General features: G+C 35.1%; 3 protein-coding genes across 4 annotated transcripts; 1 reads left to right on the top strand and 2 right to left on the bottom strand.

Annotated features, from left to right (window-relative positions):
* Positions 1–2,401: 2,401 nt before the first annotated feature.
* On the bottom strand, positions 2,402–5,524 carry LOC125475243 (probable fructokinase-1). Its single transcript, XM_048579827.1, has 4 exons — positions 5,114–5,524; positions 3,662–3,994; positions 2,927–3,043; positions 2,402–2,823 (listed from the first exon to the last, which is right to left on the bottom strand). Exons 1-4 carry the CDS (start codon positions 5,522–5,524, stop codon positions 2,695–2,697), a joined length of 990 nt encoding a protein of 329 aa, XP_048435784.1. The 3' UTR covers positions 2,402–2,694.
* Positions 5,525–13,543: 8,019 nt separating this feature from the next.
* LOC103939324 (uncharacterized CRM domain-containing protein At3g25440, chloroplastic) lies at positions 13,544–18,645 on the bottom strand. Of its 2 annotated transcripts, XM_048579826.1 has the most exons (5): positions 18,422–18,645; positions 17,788–18,124; positions 15,042–15,443; positions 13,988–14,273; positions 13,544–13,951 (listed from the first exon to the last, which is right to left on the bottom strand). In XM_048579826.1, exons 1-5 carry the CDS (start codon positions 18,502–18,504, stop codon positions 13,848–13,850), a joined length of 1,212 nt encoding a protein of 403 aa, XP_048435783.1. In that variant the 5' UTR covers positions 18,505–18,645; the 3' UTR covers positions 13,544–13,847. The 2 variants fall into 2 exon arrangements, with proteins under 2 accessions (XP_048435783.1, XP_009347678.2); XM_009349403.3 differs by having other exon boundaries at positions 13,544–14,273.
* An 85-nt stretch (positions 18,646–18,730) lies between these two features.
* On the top strand, positions 18,731–22,954 carry LOC103939325 (protein FAR1-RELATED SEQUENCE 5). The gene is made up of 3 exons (XM_009349405.2): positions 18,731–18,881; positions 19,852–20,414; positions 22,331–22,954. Coding segments are annotated over exons 1-3 (759 nt in total). The 5' UTR covers positions 18,731–18,880; the 3' UTR covers positions 22,526–22,954.
* Positions 22,955–25,222: the final 2,268 nt, after the last annotated feature.

The raw sequence follows: 25,222 nt of genomic DNA, 5'->3' as shown, positions 1-25,222 counted from the left end.
TTTACAGTTTATTGCTCTTTTATATGTAGCAAAAATGTTCTCTTGGTCATCCCGTGACGGAGGAATGTTTGTGACTCGCCCTTGAATTTGATATCAAGGATAGAGAATAGTGAATGTTCTTTTAATGTTTTAATCTCAACCCTTGATATTAAATTAAAGGGTGAGTGAGCATGAAGCTTTGATCACTTGGCGACCAAGAGAACAAGATTCTATGCAGGCTTTTATATTTGGCCACATGATGCGGTTGTTGATGGTTGGTCTTCTTTTTTAAATTCTTTAAATTAAGGAGTCTTATTTTATTGTCACGTTATTTGATTTACAAAATGTGGTTTAAATCATGGAGTCTTATTTTATTGCTTTTATCTTTAGAAAAACTAATGAAAATGGCTTGAAAACTTTGAGTTTTAACGAAAATGACAAAATAAAGGGTAAAATGAATAGTATCAGGATTAATTTTTTAGTGTAAAAATATGGTTTTTCGTTAAAGTGCAAAGGGTTTTGCTTCATCTCAAGTCAGGTTTGTTCATGAATTGCATTTCGCGTTTAAAATTTCTTATGCATTATGACTAGTGAAATTGTCCATTTCTGCGTATGAATTGTCACACAATTTAAGAAAGTCTATATAAGTTGACCTGACACTTTCTTTTTCCAAAAACGTGTTTTTCACCATTGATATTTTCAGATTGCTTTTGCATTTGAGAAGGGTCTTGGGGTGTACTTGTTGGATAAAGGAAGGGATCTTTGATTTATTTAGAGTTGGACAGAGCACTTGGCTCTTTGGTTAGAAACATTATATTTTGTCTTAATTTTTTTTATGTTGGAATAAAAAGAATGACCATAGATGATCAAACTCACCAAGCTTGACTTGATGTACATTCATTAATTTATACTATTGGCATAAAAATTTGAAGATAACCTAAAAAAGGTTTTTTTTATTTTATGGTTCTTCATGAGCGTATCTCTCTGATTAAGGAAATCATCAAAAGAAAATTCATGCTTAATCACTAATTAGCAGTGACTAAAATATTCACAAAATTGTTGATATTTTCGCTGAAATATCCAAAAAGTCAATGATTGATATGGAAAATGGGGGTTGAAATGCAAACTTCTTCATATATCGACGAGATATAGAAAAATCAATGAATGTCAACAATATTTACCGATTCACTACAAAAAAAAAAAAAATTGTTAGAACCTATTGTAGATCTTGAACTTTTAAATTTTTTTATGAAATATTAGGCATATTAACTTAATTGTATAATGACACGTGGTATACTATCTCATATTTCTGGTACACTATAAATCTCTCCACAAGTAGTTAGCTAGTTTGCCTATACGACACGACTTGTGTTATATATGGACAAAACCCACTTAATCAAATGGCATGATTTCCAACGGTCCACATTTTACATGTTGGGGCCAATATTGTTGTTTTACTGTTTTGCACTACCACCTATCGTATTTTTCACTCTTATTTAATATAATATATATATCATAAATAAATATAAAGTGGTTGAAAAAAACGTAACATGTGAGTGCCCATAGTGGAAAAGGATCCTTGTTGGATCCTTTTTTCAGAAATTCGGCATATCATAGATCATGATCGTTCATTGTATATTATGTGGTCAGTTTTCGTTAGGTACTATTTATATTTAATTTTAAATTTTAAATTTTAAATAATTTTTGATCGCACGATGTGCGACGAACGATCATGGTTACGGGATCTTCCGGATCCCAAGAAAAGAATCCAGCAAAGATCATTTTCCCCCAATAGTATCCAAATTAAAATTGCTTAACTTTTAAAAAAAAAGATTTGTACATGCCTTGTTTCCATACACATCACGTTTCTTAATTATCTTTTGTTTTTATTCTCTCAAAATGCCCCAAATAAATGTGCTTGAGGAGGGGAAAGGATGTCCAAAACAAATACAACTTTTTGACTAAAGCAACACTTTTTTAGTTGGATGCTAAATCGACGCTAAACAAACAACAATATATGCCTTAAGTTCCTTTTGTATCTAAATCGACACACCTTTTCTGTTAAGCAGTCATCTCCTAAACTCAGTAATATATAATTATTACTTCAATCAAATCACTGAAAATCATTTTCCTTCAATAGGAAGCATGCTGAGAGAACCAGTAATTAATTCGCTAGAAACTAAGTTTTTTTGGTGCTGAAATCCTAGTTTAGATTGTTCATTTCTAAAGAAGCAAGCGCCTACAAAATTACAAACACAGAGTAGGGACGAATTTCTATTTCAAAAACATTGCAGTACGCAAGTCTCAATCTTCACTGCGTTTGTTTAAATATCAGTCTTGTTTATTCAATATAGTGTTGTTATTTATTTAATTAGTAGCATAATTCAAATTTATTCTATATATATTTATCTTTCATCGTTGATTATTATCCAACAATCGAATTTCGGTTCTCATTTGATGTGAAGAATATCAGAAATCATACACTTATTCGGCAATGCTTAAGCCTCCAACTTCCCATCATTACACGCAGCCAAACTAATGCTGGAAAATCCCTCTCCAATAAAACACAAAATTCGAAATAAAAGCTCCTACAAACTTGACAAATAAAGAAAAAAAAAAAAAAAAAAAAAAAAAAAAAGAGAATTAAGAAGAAAAATAAAAAGAGGCAGATATTCCCTTCTTCTTGTTGCTGTTGAGATCCATCACCTTCTTCTTCTATTTTTCTTTGAAGAGGGTGAGGGCTTCAGACTCGTTGGGAAGTGCGGGGATAGCTCCCTTCTTGGTTGTTGTAATCGCTCCGCATGCATTTGCAAATTTCAGTACCTCCCTCAACCTCTTCTCGTCCTGCAAATCCAACCAAATTCGTTCATCAGCTTTCCAAATTAATATAATTCAAATATATATAGCAAATTGGATGCATAAAATCATCGTCAACTGTGTAGCTTACTTCAAGAATGGAGTGATCATCGACAATCTTCGCAAGGAGAGCACCCACAAACGAATCACCAGCGCCGGTGGTGTCTACGGCTTTGACCTCGAAGGATTCCACCACTCCACGGAAATTCTGTATTTGTTGTTTTACAAGTAATGTACACAAGTTAAGTTTTTAACCCAATTACCAAACCAAATGCCTAAAGTTTCCAAGAAAAGAAGTAAACAAAACTCAATATCCTGGTGGATAGGGAGTTGGTTATCTACCCATGCTTCAAAACCCAATCCCCTCTAAACTAAAAACTAAATATTCTAGTGGATAGAGTGTTGAATTTTATCCATACGTCGTCACCGGTTGAAACTCTCCAATTTACTAAACTATTGTAATAGCTTTGAACACATACTAACTCCTTCGAAAATGTCTGCTTTGCCACATAATAACACTTTAAATATTTCTACTTTGTTACATAAATAGTGCACGGCCACGACATTTGTAGAGTGTCAATAGCAACTCGTTTTTTTAATATGCAAAACAAAAACATCAAATGAATAAGATAAATATTCCACTAATATCAAGAAATATAATCAAACTTACTTTGTCCACAACCAAAATCATGGACTTAAACCCCACCCCCACCTAACCCAGTGGCCCAACGTGACTAAAAGTCAAAAACTCAGAACTAATTAAGCAATGCAATTGCAGGTGCAACAAAATAGTAAAGAATTGGGTTGGATCGCATAAGGAACTGACCTTGGTGTAGTATCTACAACCCTTCTCACCAAGAGTGACAAGGAGGAGCTTCAAGCTATCTCTCCACAGAGTCATGGCATTGGCATCATCAATGTTGGGGTTCCCTGTAAGGAACTCCAGCTCCACATCACTCACCTTGATCAAATCGGCCTTATCCCATATGCTCATTATCTGCTTCTTTGCCTCTTCCCGCGACGGCCACAGCGGCTCCCGGAGGTTCGGGTCGTAGGAGAGCAATGCACCTGCTTCTTTAGCCACCTCCATTGCCTTCAGATGTGCCGATCTGCACGGCTCCACGATCAAGCTAATGGATCCATAGTGGAACACTTTGGCCTATAAATACAAAATCAAAACCGGACTCGGTGAGCAAAACTACATCAATCATTTCATTATCTATACGGTGTAATACAAAAAAAGGGTAAAATTTAAAAATTATGGGCATATTGTCATTTAGTACTACAGTCAAGCGGTATTACTTTTCTTGGTAGCGAGAGAGGTCTTTGGTTCGATTTTCACCATAGACGAATTTGAACCACATTATTGCTAACTCATTGTAAAACTCAACTCCCTTCATTCTCTTAATATAAAAAAGAACGTTTGTTAAAAAAATAAAAATTATAAATATGTTGTTTTTGTGAAAATATTTTTAAAACTAATATTTAGTAAAATTCAAGTGGGTCTATGCTTCTTCTTGAAAATTAAAAAAAAAATTTAATCCAAAATTAATTAACCAACTTTTGGCCATTTTAAGGGAGCTTTCAGCCTAAAATTACTTTATGATAAATGCCTCCCCATCAACTTTAAGATGACAAAAAGTGAAAAATAATTGGACGTAGAAAAAAGAAGAGAAAATAATTTAATTAAAACGAAATAGGCCAACTTAAAATAAAATAGAGCCACAAATTTCAACACGTATTTTCAATTGATTGGATTAACATGCAATATTACCGAACCGACCACAAAATGTACAATAACCACTCGCTTACGAGTGCGCGTGAGTCAAAAAAATACAAACACCCAAAACCAAATCGCGCTGCCAAACTTTACCTATTTAATTCTAAATTAATTATCCAAGTGGCCTCCGCTACAGTGATAAAAAAAATGTATTGTTTTTATAGCACGACATGAAATGAATTAGAACTCTGTCGACTTTCTATCTAATCTAATCTAATAAATCTATACAAAAAAAAAAAAAAAAAAATCTAAATTAATTAATTATTTTTGTGGGGAATATATTGGGGCTGGTGTGACTGTCTGATATGAGAGATCCGTGATAAGCGGGACCCACATCAGAAAATTAAGGGCCAAGAATTAAAGTGAGATCCAAGTGTATCCCAGATCCAAGTGAGATGAACCAACCTTCCGTCAACGGCAGGTACGTTTATCACACCCAAACCCTCCCTCCAAATTTTCCGAGAAAAGAGACACAAAACGTAAGGAGAGAAAACGTACGGATTTGATGAGCTCGATGTTGAGCTCGTCGGGCTTCAGCAGCATATCGGCGCTAGGGTTCCGGTAGAACATGAACTCACGTTCACCGTCGGCGCGTAGGGTCACGAAGGCCAACGCGGTGCGGGCGCCCTGATCGAACGAGATGCCATCTCCATTGACGCCGTATTGCTTCAGGATGCCGGCGAGCATGTGGCCGAACTCGTCGTCGCCGAGTTTGCCGACGAACGCGGCATTTCCGCCGAGGCGAGCCACGGCGATCGCCACGTTGGCGGGAGCCCCGCCGGGGGCTTTGAGGAAGCCAGGAGCTTCTGCAAGAGAAACGCCCGATTCGGTGGGGACGAAGTCGATCAGCATCTCGCCGAAACTCACGATCATACCCTTTCCGGTCTGCGGTACGCCATTGTTAGCCATAACTGAAAGAGAGAGAGAGAGAGAGAGAGAGAGAGAGAGAGGAACAGAGTTTTGGTGGGATGGTGAGGGGAATAATGAGAGAGGAGGAAGTGATCGGAGGTGGGGGAGTATTTATAGGGAGAGGGAGAAACCGAGGAAGGGGAGGATTATGAGGAATCCGAAATTATACTTTATGTGGGGAAAACCTTGCAAAGAAAGGATTAAGGAGGAATCAGCGGAGAAAATGGATTATGATATTATTAATAATTCTAGTTAATTAAAATAAATGCACTAATGGATTATTTATGTCTTTTTTTATTTATTTCTTGAGTCAAATTAATCCAACTGCCTTTTTTTGTATGATTCTCCAAATTTGGAGAATAATGAATTATTTATTCTCTCATTCAAGGGTCCACTTGATATGGAGGAGAAATTTTATCATGCTAGGAACAAGTGTACATTATGTGTTATAATATAAATTAATAAATTTTTTATTTTTTGAGTTGTCAATTTTTAAACACAAGAATTTCGTCATTTTTACAATAATACATGATGTATCACCTTGTATTTTAAAAATGTTAAAAATATCTTGACATGATGAACCTAATGGGAAAAAAATAATAACAAATAGTTAAAAATGATTACTTTATTAAATAGTGAAACAATAATTACATGCACATGTGCAACTTTTTGTTACGTAAAGATCATTTTAGTAAAAATTGGATGACACATCATGATGATCTAAGTTGATCTTAATTGATGACTGTTTATATATTAATTAATCTTTTACAATAAATATATTTAAATCATAATTTAAAAAATGAAAGATTTTGGATACTTCATTGTTACACAAACTTTCATTTCCATTGATTAAATAAAACGAGAAACATCATTGATTGTAAATACAATTTTATGATTACAAACGCAATAAAGAAGCAATACAAAAATATACTCCACATAATCACATCAAACCAAGCGGAAATGTACGTGCACGAGGAAAAAAACCTTTAAATGACTTTCTGATGAACTTGCAAAAGACGACGCTCTTTCGACAAAGAAGTGCTTCATTTTTTAGGCAAACAGACAACAAAAGCATAACTACAATTCCTTAGCCACACAAGATCCATATCTAATAAACATGAAAGATAAACTCATAAGATCCAAATCGTATGAGCTAGACCCAACACCGTCAAGACACCCAAGGTGATCACAGTATCATCACCTATAGACTTACAATGATAGTAGAACATGCTTGTCAATCCCCTCAAACCACTGCATTTTCCCACAATGGAAAGAAAGCACCACCCTTTGATGATCATGCAATTGTCGGCAAAAAAAAAAAAAAACCCCTAGTATGGGTCACTTCCAACAAAGTCGAGCTTCCTCCACATAATCCTTACCAAGTGCACAAATCATAAAATCACCCCTTAGCGCTGAACAACAATTGTCATTCTAAGATTCGAGGTTGAGAAGTACGTCATAAGGTGGTGCTATCCACACACTCATATTTACCTTTTACACATCATTTTTAATTTTCGGTTGTCGGATCAAATAATAAAATTGAACACGAAGTTGTATGAAAAGTAAAAAAAAAGTGTGAATAATACTACCCAAAGTAGTATTATTGCAATTGTAGGGGGCCGGGGAGTGTGGTGTCATGGTCGCATTTGGATGGTGAAATATAGGTACTTTCCACCCTTATTTGGTCTCTTGTAATAATCCTAAATGGATTGATCAGAGCTGGGACATATTTGGTTAACCTTCTTTTTGCTGATGTTGAGTTCACGTCTGATTATAATTTGAAATTCCAACAACAAAATTAAATTAATATTATATTTGAAAAGTTCAGAATTGATAGAAAACCTTAATTTATGCATTTAATTTTGAATCATTTTCCACGATGCATCCGCAACAAAATTAAATAGAATTATCAACTTTCAAATTGTAGGATATGTTGCAATCCTATTAGATTAGGAAGTGATTGTGTAAATTTTAGTGTATTTAGGAATATCACTTGTATTCTTATTAGTAGTTAATATCCTGTTAGAGTTGTAATTCTAAAAGGGTAACAAATTAATCTTCCCTACTACTATAAATAAAAGCACAATGGGGTGAAATAGAACATACTCACAATTACACATCTGTCTCTTTTCTCTACTATTGCCGCACCTTTTCCTCTCTCTATGGCCTTTATACAGTTCAGTAAATTATGCATACAATATGTTATTAGCACGTTTTTGAAGCTGCGCTAACAAGAGACTTTGATCTTCAATGGGGAGTATTACGTTTTAATCATTCTTTTTTTATGATTAATTTACTATTTTATTGAATTGATCTACAAGCTATTGATTCAATTTAATTTTTTTCTACCTATTTTGGTCAAATGGCAAATGTTTGAGGATAATCAAGTGATTTTATCTCTAATGTGGACAACTTTTTATTTTTTTTCGTCGTCTTCTTTTCCTCTTGACTATGTACACTTTGTATTTGAATTAGACATGAAGGTCCAATTTGCAGCTGCAAAGTATACCAAAACAAAATTACTTTTTTGGCCTCCTACAGTTATTATGTGTTGTCTTCGCGACCAAAATATATAAGAAATTAGATGAAAATTTCAAAATCTAACTTCAATGGAGAAATTGACTATTTAGCATCTATTATAGAGAAGATAAAAAAAAATACAAAATACAGAAAGATTGCTGGAATCAATGGGGTGCCATTCAAAATTGGCATCATGAGATTATGCATAGTTCATATATTCATAGATGATGATAATTTGGTTTACTTTAACACGCATTGAATTCGGTATTTTTCATATTTTTTTGTTTATTGAAGAGTCGTAGTTCGCGCCCTTACTAATGGGTCACATGCTGTAATTATAAGTCTGTGCTAACGTAAAAGGATAAAAAAAGTATAGAAAATCCAGAAGAAGTGTCATGTAATAGTAACCCTTTTTTGTTCCATTATTGAAATGGATGTTTTTTCAAATATATGAATAAAGAATGAAGACCGACCAAAATGAAAGGAAGAATGGATTATACAAATGAGATAAATTTTAGAATGTCGAGAACACGATTCAGAACATTAAATATAATAAAAGAAATTTAATAGTCCAAATTATGTTCCCGATATACTTAAAAAAAATGTCTGTATGTAAACTGGGGCACATAGATAATTTGAGCAGAAAGTGGAAACACTCATCAGCCAATGGTTTCTGCTTTCGTAATAAGTGAGTGAGTTTATGGTTTCACTTTACACCTCACACGAAAGAGGACAGAGCAGTCTGAACAAAAATAGTTTTATCCAATGAGGTTTTGAGAGTTTGATGGTTTTGTTGTTTTATTGTGGCTGGCTGGATTTGATGAGGAAAGTTCGTACTAGTGTCACATGCCACTACTATCTTTTTTTTTTCTTTCTTTTTTTAAATGAAAAATTTGTAGCAAGTCACAGTTATCTATCTTTTTCGAAAATCAGAAAAATTTACAGAGGTATTTCAGTCTCTTTTTAAAGTCAAGGAGACTTACTAGCTTGGAGCCTCAAACCCGGATCCTCTCTCTTTTTTTTTTCCTTTTTTTTATTATTATTATTTTTTATTTTTATATTTTAGGAGTTAAAATCCACGTCCTTACTACTGAGCCATTTTTTATTCACATGCCACTGCTATCTGCTACAATTATTTTATGAACAAAATCACATCGCGTGACCCTCATTATATAATAAACAATAAAAAGAGAATAATTTTTTTCTTTAATTAACCAACAAATTAAAGCAGATTAGTTCATATAATATTTTTACAAAAGTCCAGGGTCTAATTTGATATGTAATCACAAAACAAAATTAAGAGATTAATATAAAGTGAAAATGGTTGGACTTTAGCAACTTGTCAATATTAGGTAATGTGATTTCAAAGTAGGTGAGACCAACTATGGCTAGACCTAAATAGCTAATAAATCACACATTTTTTTTAACATGAAAAAAAAAATCACATATTGAACTACAAAAAAAATCCTATGTATTCAATTTTCTTACACACAGAAAAATCTGGCTTTTTAGTGTCCAAATATAGTCCTAAATTTAATGAAAAAATAGACAATGTTAGTAAAAATGACCAATAGTACAATACATTGTTAAGTATGAGAAAGAAAAAAACTAATATGAGAATTCAAAAACTAAATCAATCTAAGAGTAAAATTCAACGATCATTGCTACAATAAGCCAAAAGACTCACTCAACTCTCTAGAATTTAGGAGACTCACAAAACACTGAATTAATTGGATGAATGACAAAATGAAATGTACCCTGTAACATCCCACATCGCCAAAATGAGTGGATCCCGTAAGCCTTATATGTATATTCTCATCTCTACCTAGCACGAAGCATTTTGGGAGCTCACTGGCTTTGGGTTCTGTAGGAACTCCAAAGTTAAGTGAGTTCGCGCAAGAGCAATTCCAGGATGGGTGACCCACTGGGGAGTTCTCGTGTGAGTTCCCAGAAACAAAACCGTGAGGATGTGGTCGAGGCCTAAAGCGGACAATATCGTGCTACGGTGAAGTCGAGCCCGGAATGTGGTGGGGACCCAGCCCGGGATGTGGCATACCCTTTGTATAAATGTAGAAGTGATTATTTATAAAAGTTGTGTATTACTTGAAGAGTGGACATATGTATCTCTTTATACTAAAGACAAAAGTGTCACTAATACTATTGTATTACAGTTTTTTTTCACTTTTAAGTAAAATGTTTTAAGTTCTATTTTCATTAATGACAAGTTTAATAAGACATTATTACCAATTCATTGTAGAGTTCAAATCTTATGCACCAATGGCCTCTCTGTGGCTAATCTCATTTGTTGACATCTAATTATTCATTAAAAAATAAATTTATTAAGTCAAAACGACACGTGTCACTCAAGTAGACAAGTCATAGAGAGGCAACAAAAAATATTTGAGTCCATGAGATGTGAACTCCTCTTTGTGTGACTTTAAAGGCCTATTTGGTGAGCTGTAATGCTGTATGAAATTGAACCTTAGGAATAAAATTGGATTATCAAGGATTGGTTGGGCTTTGTAAGACGTGACTTGTAACTCATATATAAGGATACATTATATAAGTCACTCTATTAAGAATTCCTAACTCATCCAGTCCAACTTATATTTTGACATAATAAATAATAAATTGAACTCAAGTTCATTTTAATTAATCACAACATATCTCAACCAGTCTACTAAACTGGCCCTAATCATGTGTATCATAAAGACGAAAGTTATATCATTTCACTTGAAGTTAAACATACACAATCTTTTATTCTCATTAAAAAATCTGAACCATCAAACTCTATTTCCCGTTAAATAAAAGGTAGTGCTATCTACACACTTACTTTTACTTTTCATATACCATTCTAAATTTTTAGTTGTTGGATCAAACAAATTAAAAAGATCAATATCTAAAAATTAACAAAAATATGTTGAAGGTAAAAATAAGTGTGAATAACATTATCCTAAATAAATATATATTCGTAAATGAATTAAATTTTCAATATATTAGTGGCATGGTTAGGCATGGTAGCCACCACGTCCGCATGTGCTGGACATGGATTAGTCAATGCAGCTTGAAAGTGAAGCAATTAAAAAACTCTCTTTTTAAAGTAATTTGGTTGGTTGGAGTTTGATCTCGGTTTTCTTCACAATTTATAAATTCCTGCACGCCCTTATTTTTATGGGGCATTTAGATCCGAGTCCAAAAAATTGAGCTACTTTTCAATTGAGTCCAATTCCATGTGCCTTATCAGTTTAGGTTCAACTGATCTTTTTTATGTCTATTTTGCCCTTTTATAATCTAAATGAAAATATATTTAAATTTCTTGATTTATCCAAATTTTGAATCATTAAAGCCTTTAATCTATTCAATATCCAAGGAAAAAAAATTAAAATTAAAATTCATGGCATGTTTATCAACAACAAAATCTACTGTGATAAATATTTTTGATAAAAGTAGATTACGAAAAGAAAAAAACCTATGATATAGGTACATAAATACAAAATATGTCATGAAGATATATTTAAATAATATCTAATCAAACTAGTGTAGGTAGATAATGCAACTAATCTGTGTTGCAGGTAGGCAATGCAATCAATCTGCGATGCAGGTAGTTAATTTACAAACAAAAAAACATATGATACATATGCAATTAATCTCTAATATGGGTAGAGTATTAAAAAAAATCCTATGGTATAGGTAGATAAACACAATTAATCTTAAATTATCAACAGAATATAATATATATATATATAGGTAGATAAATACAATTATTCATGATACATGTACATTATAATATAAAAAAAATAAAAAAAAGGACAAGTGATATAGGTAGATAAAACAAAAAAAAATGCTAATTTGATAGAACTTCAAAAAAAAAAAATAATATATATATATATATATATAAAAAAAAGAAGCAAAAAAAAAAAATATGACGAAGAATCCGAAACACTAATGCAATTTTTTTTTTTTTTTTAACCAATCAAATGTATATTCATCATTCTTATGGAAGAGGAGGAGAAGAGGAATATTATGGAAGAAGATTACTCAGCAAAATAACATAGGAAGAGAAAGATATTGTGAGGGAGAAACAAGAAAAGAGAAATTAACGGTTGGGGAAATGAGAAGAAAAAAAGAGATTTCAATAACTAATCCTCTAATTAAGGATAACATTAATCACAAATTAAAAAAACAATAATTACTTAATTAGTCAATTTGAGGGTAAATTTGGCAAGAAAATACAAATAAGCTTAAGTGGATAATAAATCACTGGACCTAACCCAAAATTTAAAACAAAATTGGACTATAACTAATAATGGCTCATACAATTGGACTCGTATTAAGTAAATACAACCATGTTTCAATACTATATAGTCGACTTTATTTAGTGGGATAATACTTTATTGTTATTGTTAAATGTATCAATACTAATGGAGCGGAAGAATAAATTGATTGCGAACTCATCATTATCGAGATTTGAACCTAAAACATTTTTCTTGCAAATTTAGAAGTATATCACTAAATTGTAGTACTAAAAGAGGACATGACCTTTGAGGGGAGAGCGGGGGCAAAGTTGATGAAGGGCTAGGGGGCACATGCCCCTTCTCAACTTTTTGTTAAAAAAATATACACTTATTATTAGGGTCGAGTGTATTCCTCTTCATTTGTAAGTGGAAGGTCTTAGGTTTGATTCTTACAAACGAGAATTCGAACTTAATTATTATGGCTAACCCATGGTAAGACTTAGCTCACTCTTCCCTTAATGCAAATAATATTGTATGTTTGTTAAAATATACTTTTAGTTTTAAGTAATTTGTCAAAACTATCTTCAAAATCTCTCTTTTGTCAATTCTTTTCTCGTGAAACAGGCAAGTTCAACAAAAGCTAGACAACATCGACATCTCTGCAATGCAACTCTATCACTCAATCCACATCCAAGACCATCAAGAAAAAATGTGTCTGTTTTTAGCGAAACCACACTGTTTTTAGTAAAGTTTAAAGCTAGTCATGTTTTCTTAAAATAATAAAAGCCCATTAACCCTCCCTCCTCCCTCCTCCCTCCTCCCAATCATCTTATAACTTTGGAAAATTTTAATTTTTTTTTTTTTTTACATTTCCGCCACTACATAATTAGTTGTGCTCCAGGTGAACGAACTTTCTAGCTTCGCTCCCAGTACAGCCCACATGAGCCCCAAAATAGAATGTTGTATATAATCGTCTCATTGTGTGACTTAGCGCAACCTCTTCCAAGTAAAATATTGCTTAATATAAAAAGAAAAAAATCACTAAAATTCATGATGCTATAATTAAGAACAAACATCTCAAAGGTTATTCAAGACCAACTCAGCTACACCGAAATGTTGCACTCCTCGACCCGGCCCCAAAATAAGCTGGGAAAGAAGTGGTCCTGAATTCTTTATCGTTTCAGAGGGAGGTGTTACTGTCGCTCTAAAATAAAATAATAATAAAACAGAGTGCCACCACCAAGAATACTAACTGCTTATCTCCGATGCTTAAAAATCATGCTACTAGCAATAATTCCATTCTTTTATCTTTCAAAAATACTTTGATTACAACAAATTAAAAAAACAACCCTTCAAATATGCCACCTTATCTTTCAAATATATATATATACATACATATATATATATTATATAAACATACACCAAAGAGGGAATCCATTATATACAAAAGTGAAATACATACTCCACACCTCGCTAACCAAAATGCAAAATGAGTCAAAGAGTACCAGGTACCTTGCCTTCCTAAGTGCCTAAAAAATGAGGAGAAAAGAAAACATTTTGAAATGGAATTAAGGTTCCGTTCTGTCGTACCTAACATCCAATGGTGATGTTATCGATAAGTTGTCATCTTCAGAATCTGATTCGTTTATCGATAAGTTGTCATCTTCAGAATCTGATTCATTTATTGAGAATTTGTCATCTTCAGAATCCTCACTTTCTGATAGCTCTGAGATTGAGGAACCTGCGTTTATCTCTGAAAGACTCGCGGAAAAGAAATCATTGGTGGAATCTACATTTTGCTTTTCAAGTATTTTCAGTTCCCCTGATTCCTTGATCTCTTGTGTTGGACTATCCAAGATTGAAATGGGATTTCTGTCATTTGGGTCACCATAAAGTGCAATATGTCTGTAATACAGCTCCAGTTCCTTCTCAGCAACGGCAATGAAGTGCCGCACGGTCTCAAGGGATTGCTCGTACTTAAACTTTTCCAGTGCCTGTAAACAGGGAAAACAGACTCAATATTGAGAGATCACTACTCAACTTTCAAGCTCCATTACAAGATGAGATGTTCGTAAAGCAACAAGCATATAAAAATCCAACTACCCTCTGCTTGTCAAAACAGCTGAACAAAATTATCATCATTTTCCATACCCGAGGATAACTTTTTGTTAAAGTACCTTAAATCAAGTTTTCCAGTGAAATGTTTTATGGTTGAACTATAAAGTTTCCGTGAACTTAGTTCATGCTAGATCAGAGAGTTGATCTGGACAAGGTAATCAACAGGCCCGACCATGGGTCCAATCAACAGGCCAGGCAAGGCCACAACCATACCTGCAGGCCGTGAGCCGACAGGCCTCTAGCTGGAGTTAAGTTATGGTTCATTTCCATAAATTATTAAGAACAAAGATTAATGAAGGATATACTGAAATGACCCGAATTAAGTTAATTGATACTTGACAAGTTTTACTTGCTACAAAATGGATATATTCCAATGAGCGGATAAAAAAGAAAGAAAGAGAGAAATTGATGTGGAAATGACTGCCATAGGTACTTGTCTGTCGACTAGATACTCTTTCCAAAGATACTTGATTGACAACAAAACAATTACGGAAGTGGAAGATGTGAAAGTGCAATACCTAGCAACAATGGACCACACCTCACATCTCAAACTAATACGGAAAATGCAACAAAATTGCGTTTAAAATTATAAACAGTTACACAAGAGAGAGAAGAAACTGAGTAGACGAAGCTTGAAAAATCACCTTTTTCTTGGACAAAGTATTTGTGGGTGACATAACTTTTGGCATGACATAGTTCTTTCCTCGATAGAATACTATGGTGTCATCTCCAACTATTTGAATTGGGATCCCGCCACTCAGTCTAGCAATTTCCTGGGCATAATCGTGTACTTGGCCAGGTTTACATGGCTTGCAAATCACCTTGACGGTTTCATGTTTTTTCCAATGCATATGCATGTTAAGAATAACACCTCCGAAAATTCCTCGTTTTCCAATTGGTGCATAATTAGACTTCTTTTGAGCCATTTTCTTCATATAAAACCGCTCCTCACCTGTCAGGTCATCCGGTTGTACCTCAGGACCCTGGACTTTTGGAATTTCATACCTCTTAAGTCTTTCAATCAGCAAAGCTTCCTTTATTCTAGCCTGAATAGAAAGAAAAAAAGTCACAAAAATTAAAGATTAGGATGATAAAAAAAAAATTCTTATCTTCAAAAGACTAGCGCTATCAAAAGATTTTTTAAAACAAATGAAAAGACAAACTGGTCATGAGGGGCAGTAGTGTTTGAAAGTATTTCAATTTTGTTTTAAAAGTACTGAAATGACCTAAGCCTCACCAAATATTAGAAACCAATTACAAATTCTCGGCTAGTGCACAGAAAAAGGTGGAAACTATACGAGGCCTCCTCATATTGGGAGGGAAAAAAGGGCAAGCAAATTGAACATTAAAATAAATAAAAAACGATCATAGGTCATCATAATTGTGCAAGTTCCTAAATATTTCAGTCTTAAGGACTGAAAAGAGGCACAGAACTGCAGAAATGAGAGAATTACTGTAAAATAACACCTTCCCTGACACATTAGTTGAAACTTAAAAATTAAACCTTTGTTTAAATACAAAAATAGATTCAGGGGACAGTAAAAAGTCAGACTTTTCCCATGGGTGTGGCCTAATTTGGAGTTAAAAACACAGTAAAACACCTTTAGATGTTAAAAAATTTAATGGCATCCCAACCCCTAAGAAATATATTTTCAACAAATGTGTTTCCTTCTAAAAAAATTATACTTGACAAACAGCTTAGTTCGAACAAAACACTCCTATTTTCCTTTTTCTTTTTCCAGTTCATGCAATTTCAAATATGCAAAAGCATAAATTTCAATTTAAGAAACTAAGGCATGCAACAGTCAATTGAAACTCTTTGTCTTTTCAAGTTTTTTTTTTCAAATTTTTTAGGAACCTTAATAGCTTTGACTTTAATCAGAGTTTGTTGCAAGACCTTGTCCTGAGACAATATTTCTTAAGCAAAGTACTTGGTCTGCAAGGAAGACCATTGCTTAAGGTTGATACAAAGTTTCCTTAACTCTAAGAATCAAGAAAAGCAGCAGTATGCATTTACACTTTCATTGAAAAGAAAAAATTATATAGTTTAGACTAGAGTAAACTGCCAATTTGCCCCCTGAACTATCACTGAACTTTTGATTTCCCCTTGAACCTTTTAATTGGAAAATTAAGAACTTAAACTAATTTTTTTGGCCGATTTCCCCCCTACCGTTAGTTTTTCATAGATTTCATCCACATTAACGTTAACTTTTATCATGTGCAAACCACGTAACTCTCCTTTGTGGACAAAAGTGTCATTTCACTGGACCTTCAGACACAAAAGCTATAGAATCACACATATTTGCATACGTTTATATTTTAGAAATCTAAGGTTTTCAATTATTTTAAAGAATGAAGTGACTGAACTACCCACACATGTTGTGCACATGCTTCCATTTGACAGAAATTTGGATGAAATGAATGAAAAATTAACAGCAGGGGGCAAATCGGCCAAAAAAATTAGTTTAAGTCCTTAATTTTCCAATTAAAAAGTTCAGGGGGGGAATCGAAAGTTAGGTGATAGTTCAGGGGGCAAATCGGCAGTTTACTCTTTAGACTAATACTAGTTCAGATATAAATTAATATAAAGCGCCACAAGCTTATCTTGCTTTAAAAGGAAATAAGACATACTATAAGCGCATAAAGAACTAGGAATACCAGAAAACAATAATCCAACTCATTTCCCAGTCAAATCTCTACTTGGTGAAAATCCACCTTGGAGAACAAACTAGAACCAACCACTCTATCTGATGTTCTCAAGCCTATGAATGGCCGAATTGGAAGCCTATAGTTGACTGTTATCTATTTAATTAACACAGATTTTCTGCAAAGTCCTCCAAAAGTTTCAGAGCAGAAATTGCAGAAGGACTACAACTATGACCAATAGGAAAAAGACCTTCTACTTGCCCATTCAACTTGCAATGATCTTCAGGGTTCACTTATAATGTGAAAGATTAGGAAATTATGATAAGAGCTAGGGACTAAACTAATGGCATGATGAATATGTCCCATGGATGGTAACTCATCTTTTGGGTGTCAAGTCATCAACCTCATCTAGTAAATAAGTATTCGCAGGGCCACAGGTGGTTGGTAGGAACCCGAATAGACTCTAAATAAAACAAGTACCATCACTCTAATTCATAACCTCTTTTAAAGACTTCCATTGGAACAAATATGATTTATACTTGCTAGGATGGAGAGGAAGTGGAACTGCACTTAGGATTACGACTTTCTACACGTTTTGCAAGCCTTAACATAATAATCGCAGCTTAAGCATAAAGCAGTAGTTATTATCCGTACAATGTCTCTCTGAATCATGATCATAAAGCCAAGGAAGTGGTAAAATCCATAGGAAAGACATCACAACCAGAATAGTCCAATTCAGCTAACCTTTTCAAGCTTGTACTTGATTCTCTCCTCAGCATTAGCAAACTTCTGCCCTTTCTTCTTCCTCTTGATGCCGAGCCGACGTGGATCCTTCCTATTGGCGGCTCTTCTCTCCTGCTTCTCTCTCATTCTCTGTTGCTTCAACCTCTTCTTGGTCAGCCACTTCTCCTTTTTTGGTGGATCGATTTCGTGCATCTCGAACTTGGGTTTCCCTTGTGATATCACCAAATTCACCGACCCATGGCTCAAGTTTCTGAAAACCCATGATGCGTTTAGAGGATTTGGCAGAGGCAAGTGTTTGGTTGCAATGAAAATTGGTTCTTGGGTTGGAAAACCTGACCTGAATGACAGAAAATGTGGCAGGAAAATGGTGAACCCACATCAATCTTCCACAATCCAGAATCATCATTATATTGAAGAACAAATTTAACAGTACAGTGGGATTATACTATTGGCAGGAAAGAATTGAAAATTTTGAAAACCCATTAACATTTTCTCATAATTCAATTAAACGGTTTGATGGGTTGTGTTTGGATGCAGAGAAATTTGATGTTAAGGATAGCAGCAACAACCAACAACCATATAAAATGTGTTGCAGAGAGAGAGAGAGAGAGAGAGAGAGAGAGAGAGAGAGAACCTTAGAGAGTGAGGTTTGGAAGGCGACGATTTGAGAACCGAAGAAGCTCTGCGAACAGCAGCAGAAAACACAGCTCTTGCCATTTTACTGACAAATTTCCAGGGAGAGAGGGAGTGCAGAAGATTAAGGTTGCACGGTCTGGAACCGAACCGAGTCGAACCGCTTTGGACCGGACGGCTTACGATACGAGCTGCGATTCTGCAGGCCAAAGGTCCACCCAGATAACCACGTGTTAAAACCACAGCAGTTTAAAGTTGAATGTTGACTTTTTATGTCGTTCTCTATCCAATCCGATTTTGACACGTCATATTGAATTGAGCCCCATATTTACAACCTGAACCCTCTCGCCTTCCTCCCTCCCACTCTCTCTCTCTCTCTCTCTGTGTGGCGTCGAGACTCAGAAACCAGGCGTTTCCATGTCCTTCACGATCAACTAACGGAAGGGTTTCGCGAATTTACAGTAAGTCTCTTATTTTTGTAATTTAATTTGATCTAAAAATTGTAAAAGTTTCTTGCTTTTTGTTTAGTTTATTTTAGGGTTTTTAATTTTTGATTAGTTTTCCGTTTGGTTGCTGAGAAAATGCGGGAATATTGTAGTGAGAAAAGATTTAAGATTCCGGATTGTTTTGCCTTGTTTTAATTAGCTATGGAATTAATTAGTGTTTGAATATTTGTATGTGAAAATAAATATGGGTTTTGGGGAAAGTTAGAGCACTGACTTTGTGGGAAGAGAGGAGAAGAAGTTTAATATTCAAATGTCATTAATCAATGGTTTGGACCATATTGATTAACTTAATCTTGTTCAAAGAACTTTGTTCGGTTGCTAATTGGTTCGGTTAATTTTGTGTTTTTTGCTTTTAGGTGGCCTAATTGGCATAGAAAAGAAGACTGGGGATAATACTTTATTTTTCTGTTTTTTGGTTTTAGAAATCAACCAAAGAATTGGGGTTTATCTCGGATGAGTTTTCGGTATAGGGGAAGTTTGACAAGAGTTCAAAAACACAAGTGGAGAAAATTTAGCTTAATTGTATTGGTAATGAGGAACTCGTAACTTTAGGAGTTATTTTCATGTCCTCATACTCACTCTTGGGAAATAATCAACAGTCATGTGTTAGCTCAAACCGGATCTCTACTTTTAGTTTGTACTTGCAGAATCCCTCATGGTAAGAATGAACCTTCCTCAGATTTGAAATTGTACTCTGATTGTTCCACAAATTTAAACCGCCCAAGTCTCAAACGGTTATTATCGGGTTGTTTTCTGAAGTTATTGTTGTTATCTGAACAGAAGATTCTGAAATGTCTTCAAATTTTTTTTTTGTTATATTTTGGAATCAATAAGTCTTTGCAAATATGTGTCTGCTGACAATCATATTTTGTGCTGACCATCTATTGTGTGGCGAAACTTATCGGAAAAATTCTTCTTATTGCAGTGGAATTTGCACTTGATGGTGATGTTGATGGCGAGGTGGTGGGGAGTTCTGCTGAGATGGAACTTAGTAGAGCAGCTGATGAAAATGAAACCGGCGGTAGTTCTGTTGAAGGGGCATTCCAGTTGGGCCTGGATGATAAAATAAATGTAGATTCTCCTGGAGGGGATATAATTCCAGAAGCAGTTCCTGTAGTATCGGTGGTTTCCGCAGATGAGCCATATGTTGGTCAAGAGTTTGAAACTGAAGCAGCTGCTCATGCATTTTATAATGCATATGCCACACATGTGGGATTCATAATTCGTGTAAGCAAGCTCTCTCGATCAAGGCGTGATGGATCTGCCATTGGTCGTGCACTTGTTTGTAACAAAGAGGGTTATAGAATGCCTGACAAACGTGAAAAAATTGTAAGGCAAAGAGCCGAGACCAGGGTTGGTTGCAGAGCAATGATTTTGGTGAGGAAAGTAACTTCTGGGAAATGGGTTGTCACAAAATTTGTAAAGGAGCACACTCATACTTTGACACCTGGGAAAGGTCGAAGGGATTGCATTTATGATCAATATCCGGTTAGTTGTTTTTCTCCTTTTTTGACCATTAGTGTTTGGCTTTTTACATTGTTAAATTTTCTTCTCCCTTGCGAAGTTCTAAAGTTTGTTAAGAGTGATAGGTCTTTTACAAATAATGGGGGTGGTATGTTACAATCTGTAGTCATGAATATCTTCTTTTCTATTACCATGGGAGTAGAGTAAATGACTATCATTATGTTTGGGATTTGAAGTAGAGTAAATAGTGTAATCATATTCAGTATCCGGTTAGGCACATTTTAGCAACCTAAGATAAACGAAAAGTCAAAACTCAAGCGGTACTAGACAACCTCACACATGTTATGCATGTGAGAAATTCAATTTTTGAGGAGGAGAGAGAGAAAGGGAGTGGTGATAGTTATTGCACGGGAAGAGAGAGTGCTGAGAAACTTATGGAGAATTGTATTTTGTTAAAATAAATTCTAAGTACTCCTTTTAAAAATTATCCTGATTACTTTTGTTTTCTCTTCATCTAGTAAGGGTTAAAGTTGGCAAATCAGGGACATAGGAGGTATTATATGTAAATGTTGACAGCGGCTCTTCTCATAATAAAAGTCTATAAATATAAGTCAAAACAAACAATTTTTGCATCTAATGTTGGCGATATTAGCAACCCAAATTTACTTGGCAGATATGCAGCCATCTGTACTGTATGATATCGGATGCTAGGTAATGAAGTTAGTAATGATTAAATTTTACAAATATGGAGGCTACAGTGGCTAGAAGTTGGCCAAAAGTAATGTGAGTGGAAGATGTCAAAAGCAAAGGCAGGATTTATTAAAAAAAGGAAAAAAAGTGGTTTCGGAATAGATCAGACTCAAATATCTTGTAAACTCTGGCTTTTTGGTTCGATGTTCATCTGAAACAGTTTTTAGTCTCCCTTCCATTTTTGATGAAATGTTATTCACATGGTATTTAATGTTAGGCAAGCGACTGTTGAATTCTTTTTCTGTTTGGGCTTTTTTTGACATGCGGCAGCTAGTGTCTATACACACTACAGTCACCCAAAATTAGACGTGGTTGTAGAATTTTTGGAATGTAGCTCTTTTATTCTTCCTTGAGGGCGAGCCTTGGCGCAATGGAAAGGTTGCTCCTTTGTGACTGAAAGGTCACAGGTTCGAGTTGTGGAAACAACCTCTTTTCAAAAGCAATGATAAGGCTGCGTACGATAGAGATCCATTTCCGCAATGGTGGTGATTTTGTTTCTCCAACATGCCATTAGATCCTTGAATGTGTAAATGTCTTCGAGATGATTTGCAATTGCCTTCTAGAATGTAATTATGCGATATCATTGTTGTTTCTGTCTGCCGTGCTTTTATGTGTAGGTTATGGCTTTCGGTTTTCATTGTTGTCTCCTGTGTTGTATTTGAGTCCTAAGCTCATAGTTGTCCATTTCCACAATGAGTACTCGAGATGATTTGCGCTTGCTTTCTAGGATGTTTAATATGTTATATCATTGTTGTTTCTGTCCACCATGCTTGTATGTGTAGGTTATGGCTTTCGGTTTTCACTGTTGCCTCCTGTGTTGTATGGTGAAGAGTGAAAACCATGCAGTTTTTCTTAGTTACCATGGTTAGCAGCTAGATCATTAAAACAAGGTTCTAGCCTATTAAAGTATTGTAGTTGAAACATAAACATTTCCTAGTTTGACGGTTTTGTGCACGCAAAGAATGGACTATATATGCTTTTCACAAACGAATACATTACATGTGGGAGTTATGTTCTTTCTCTACAGACTTACTTGTGACTAATCCAGACATTGAAATGGATTGATGCTGAAAATCATGACGAGAAAATGGAGATGCTATTTTTGGGAAAATTTTAATTGGGTTTGAATTTTTGAATCATAATAATACAGCTTGACGTGTATTTTAATTGCCTTTTGTTTTCTCGTTCAGAATGAGCATGACAAAATTCGGGAATTATCTCAGCAGTTGGCAATAGAGAAAAAGCGTGCTGCGACCTATAAAAGACATCTGGAACTAATTTTTGAGCACATTGAAGAACACAACGAGAGCCTATCAAAGAAGATCCAACACATAGTAGACAGTGTGAAGGAGATTGAAGGCAAAGAACTGCAAGGACACAGATAAGGATTGCTGCAACTTAAGCACCTCTCGTTTGGTAAAACATAGAATCAAGCAATGTCGTGGACAATGCTGCAGGATGAATTGTTCGGTCATTGTTTTGATTTTAGTGTTAGGGGTTCGCCCGGAATCTAGTTAGTTTCTAACTTTCTATAGCTTTGTGATGTTTTAGTCACTGGCATTCATTGGACTGCCTTGCGTAAATTTCTCGTCTGCATCAAATGGTCAGTAGGGAAAATGTTATTGAGCCCATGTACAGTTTTACCTGAGCCATCCATGTGAATTGTGCTTATAAAGCAGATTATAGGACGTCCGAAGGAAGTTGGAATCGAACCATCGCTTACACGTGAAATTTGATATGAGGTCTGTTTTGTATAGCTTCAGAACAGTGTATTCAATCCTCCTTTTAAATACAACTCTTGAGAATTTCCCTTTGCTGATGGTTGTGGTTTTTGTAAACTTGTGTTAAGACACTTGACGTATCAGGCTGTGTTTTCGGCACAGTGAAATTTTTTGCTGGAGACTGGAGGGGGGATTTTCCAAAACTCTGTACAATGAAACCACTTATAAGTTTTAGTTATTTATCAGGAGTTGTTGGTTACAATTGAAGTGAATCGATGTGACAGCCCGTCCCGAAATTTACCTTTGATGGCGTGGAGTGACGATTTTGCCCTTGGACATTAGTTGGTGTTTTGGGTGATTTGTTTTCTTTTGTTTTGGGTTGGCTGCCATCAGGACACACACACACACACCTAAACCAACCCATGGACCCTCCCTCTCTCTTCTCCCTCTTGGATTTTTCTGTAAATTTGTACAAGTTGTATGGACAACCTTTGATTTAGCCATTTTCTACACGGATCGAGACCTTGAAGGTGGATTTCATGTTCCTTGCAAGCTCCTGAGTACATCCATACCATTTTTAGAACTTGAAACCCTTAAAAACCTGAGATCCCAGTTCGAGGTACTGTTCATGCATACGTAAATACAAAGGTTTCAGAGGATTCTAAGGTTATAGTGAGCTTTAAGACACTTTCACGAAGCTCGGAGAAGCATTTTGGAAGAAATTGGACGTCAGGAAACTCGAGAATAGTGAGTTGTAGAGGTGATCGAAATATCGCGATATTCCATCGTTTTTGGGGCTTCAAACAGTTTTTCCCAGTTTCCGGTGACGGCGACGAAGTCCGGCAACTAGCCAGAGAAGAAAGGGGAATATTCAGTTAATCTTAACAGAATATTCATAACGGCAGCTAACGGCGTCAGTTGTTTCGCATACAGGTGAGATCTATCCTGAGAACGAGCGCAGTCACTCGAGGCTAGGGGGCTACGACCCTTCCATATACCAGTGAGTGGGTTTTTTCCTTTTATCGTATATATATATGACTGATAATTCCACAAACGTTTACAAATTGAATTTCATATAATTTATATTAATGCTTTGGAGGACTAGTGTGAACTACGAATGGCTTGATCCTTGTTTAGGGTACGTAGGCAGTCTAACGAGACGTTAGATGCAACCATTCAATAAACGAGACTAAATAATTAAGATGTGAAGAATCAAGAAATTAAGATGTGAGATTTAACCTTAGGTTTTGGTATAACTAATGTTGGTCATAAATTAAGATGTGAAGAATCAAGAAATTGAGTTAAGGAAAGGTAAGTAGTGATAGTTAATTTAAGTAGTGTCTATTTGAACTTATCACTGATGATTATTCTTGAAAGTAAATAGTTCGGGAGTGGGGTGTTACAGTTATGCATTTCATGCCATTTGTGTATATGTTTATATAGTTGGTAATATTATATATATTTGGAAGCACTACGAAATGTTTGGGTTTAGATAGTATCATGGCATATTCATACATATATTACTTGAATCTAATTATTGTGAATGCTTTGAAGTACCAAATGACGATGCGGACGCTCAAGTAAGATTCAGGTATGTACACTTTGATGGTAATGATGGTAGTAAGTACGATTGTATTGAGATATCTTAGAGCTCATAAACCTGCATCTCGGTGTTAGTGCTCCTGCTCGTGGCCAGGGCCTAACCTTCACGTGATCGTTCACCTTGGATCCAAGGTAGGTGCCAGCCTATCGTGCAGACCACTTTAGATGGTTCCGACTCGTAGGTGACTTGCGATACTTCGCACAGCCTTCACGTGATCGTATCACTTGAGCGTATTTATTTACACCCAGCTTGTCGTACATACCACTTTAGGTGGTTCCGACTTGTGTGCAGGATTTGGTTGATGAGCTATTGGCTAGCATATTATTAAGCTATTGGCTAGCATATTGTTGAGCTATTGGTTAGCATGTTGATGAGTTATTGGCTAGCATGTTATTGAGCTATTGACTAGCATTGATTGATGAGATACGGATAAGTCGTACATGTCACGATAGGTGACTCCGACTTATGTGTTAGTATTGATTGATGTGATATATGTACAGTTGTGCAGGTCACCATAGGTGATTCTGATTTGCATGTTATTATGGTTCATTAAGCACGTGATTATTTGTATTGCTACTGAGATGTTGGATAGTGGTATATTTCCGGGTTTACTATTAGTATACTTTTGATTCATACTCTTACGTAGTATGATTTGTTGGAAACTATATAGGTCTTACGGCGACGGGTTACTACCTTTGATAATGGAAAATGATTTTGAAAATCCTTGTTTCGATCACTCACTCACATTTTCTATTTAT

Source organism: the organism of the source record quoted next, unplaced genomic scaffold (assembly GCF_019419815.1).
Source record: "Pyrus x bretschneideri cultivar Hongxiangsu unplaced genomic scaffold, Pyrus_bretschneideri_v1 Contig14, whole genome shotgun sequence".
Lineage (NCBI taxonomy): Eukaryota > Viridiplantae > Streptophyta > Magnoliopsida > Rosales > Rosaceae > Pyrus > Pyrus x bretschneideri.
Note: the sequence above shows the minus strand (reverse complement) of the source record. Positions and strands in the feature narration are given on the sequence as shown.

Coding starts and splice junctions, on each gene's coding strand:
- LOC125475243 (XM_048579827.1), bottom strand. CDS start 5,524: ATGGCTAACAATGGCGTACCGCAGACCGGAAAGGGTATGATCGTGAGT. Junction 3,044..3,661: donor GTTGTAGATACTACACCAAG/GTCAGTTCCTTA, acceptor CAACAAATACAG/AATTTCCGTGGAGTGGTGGA. Junction 2,824..2,926: donor ATGATCACTCCATTCTTGAA/GTAAGCTACACA, acceptor TTGGATTTGCAG/GACGAGAAGAGGTTGAGGGA.
- LOC103939324 (XM_009349403.3), bottom strand. CDS start 18,504: ATGGCAAGAGCTGTGTTTTCTGCTGCTGTTCGCAGAGCTTCTTCGGTT. Junction 18,125..18,421: donor TCCAAACCTCACTCTCTAAG/GTTCTCTCTCTC, acceptor TCTGTCATTCAG/GTCAGGTTTTCCAACCCAAG. Junction 14,274..15,041: donor ATACTTTGTCCAAGAAAAAG/GTGATTTTTCAA, acceptor CCCTGTTTACAG/GCACTGGAAAAGTTTAAGTA.
- LOC103939325 (XM_009349405.2), top strand. Junction 20,415..22,330: donor GCATTTATGATCAATATCCG/GTTAGTTGTTTT, acceptor TTTCTCGTTCAG/AATGAGCATGACAAAATTCG.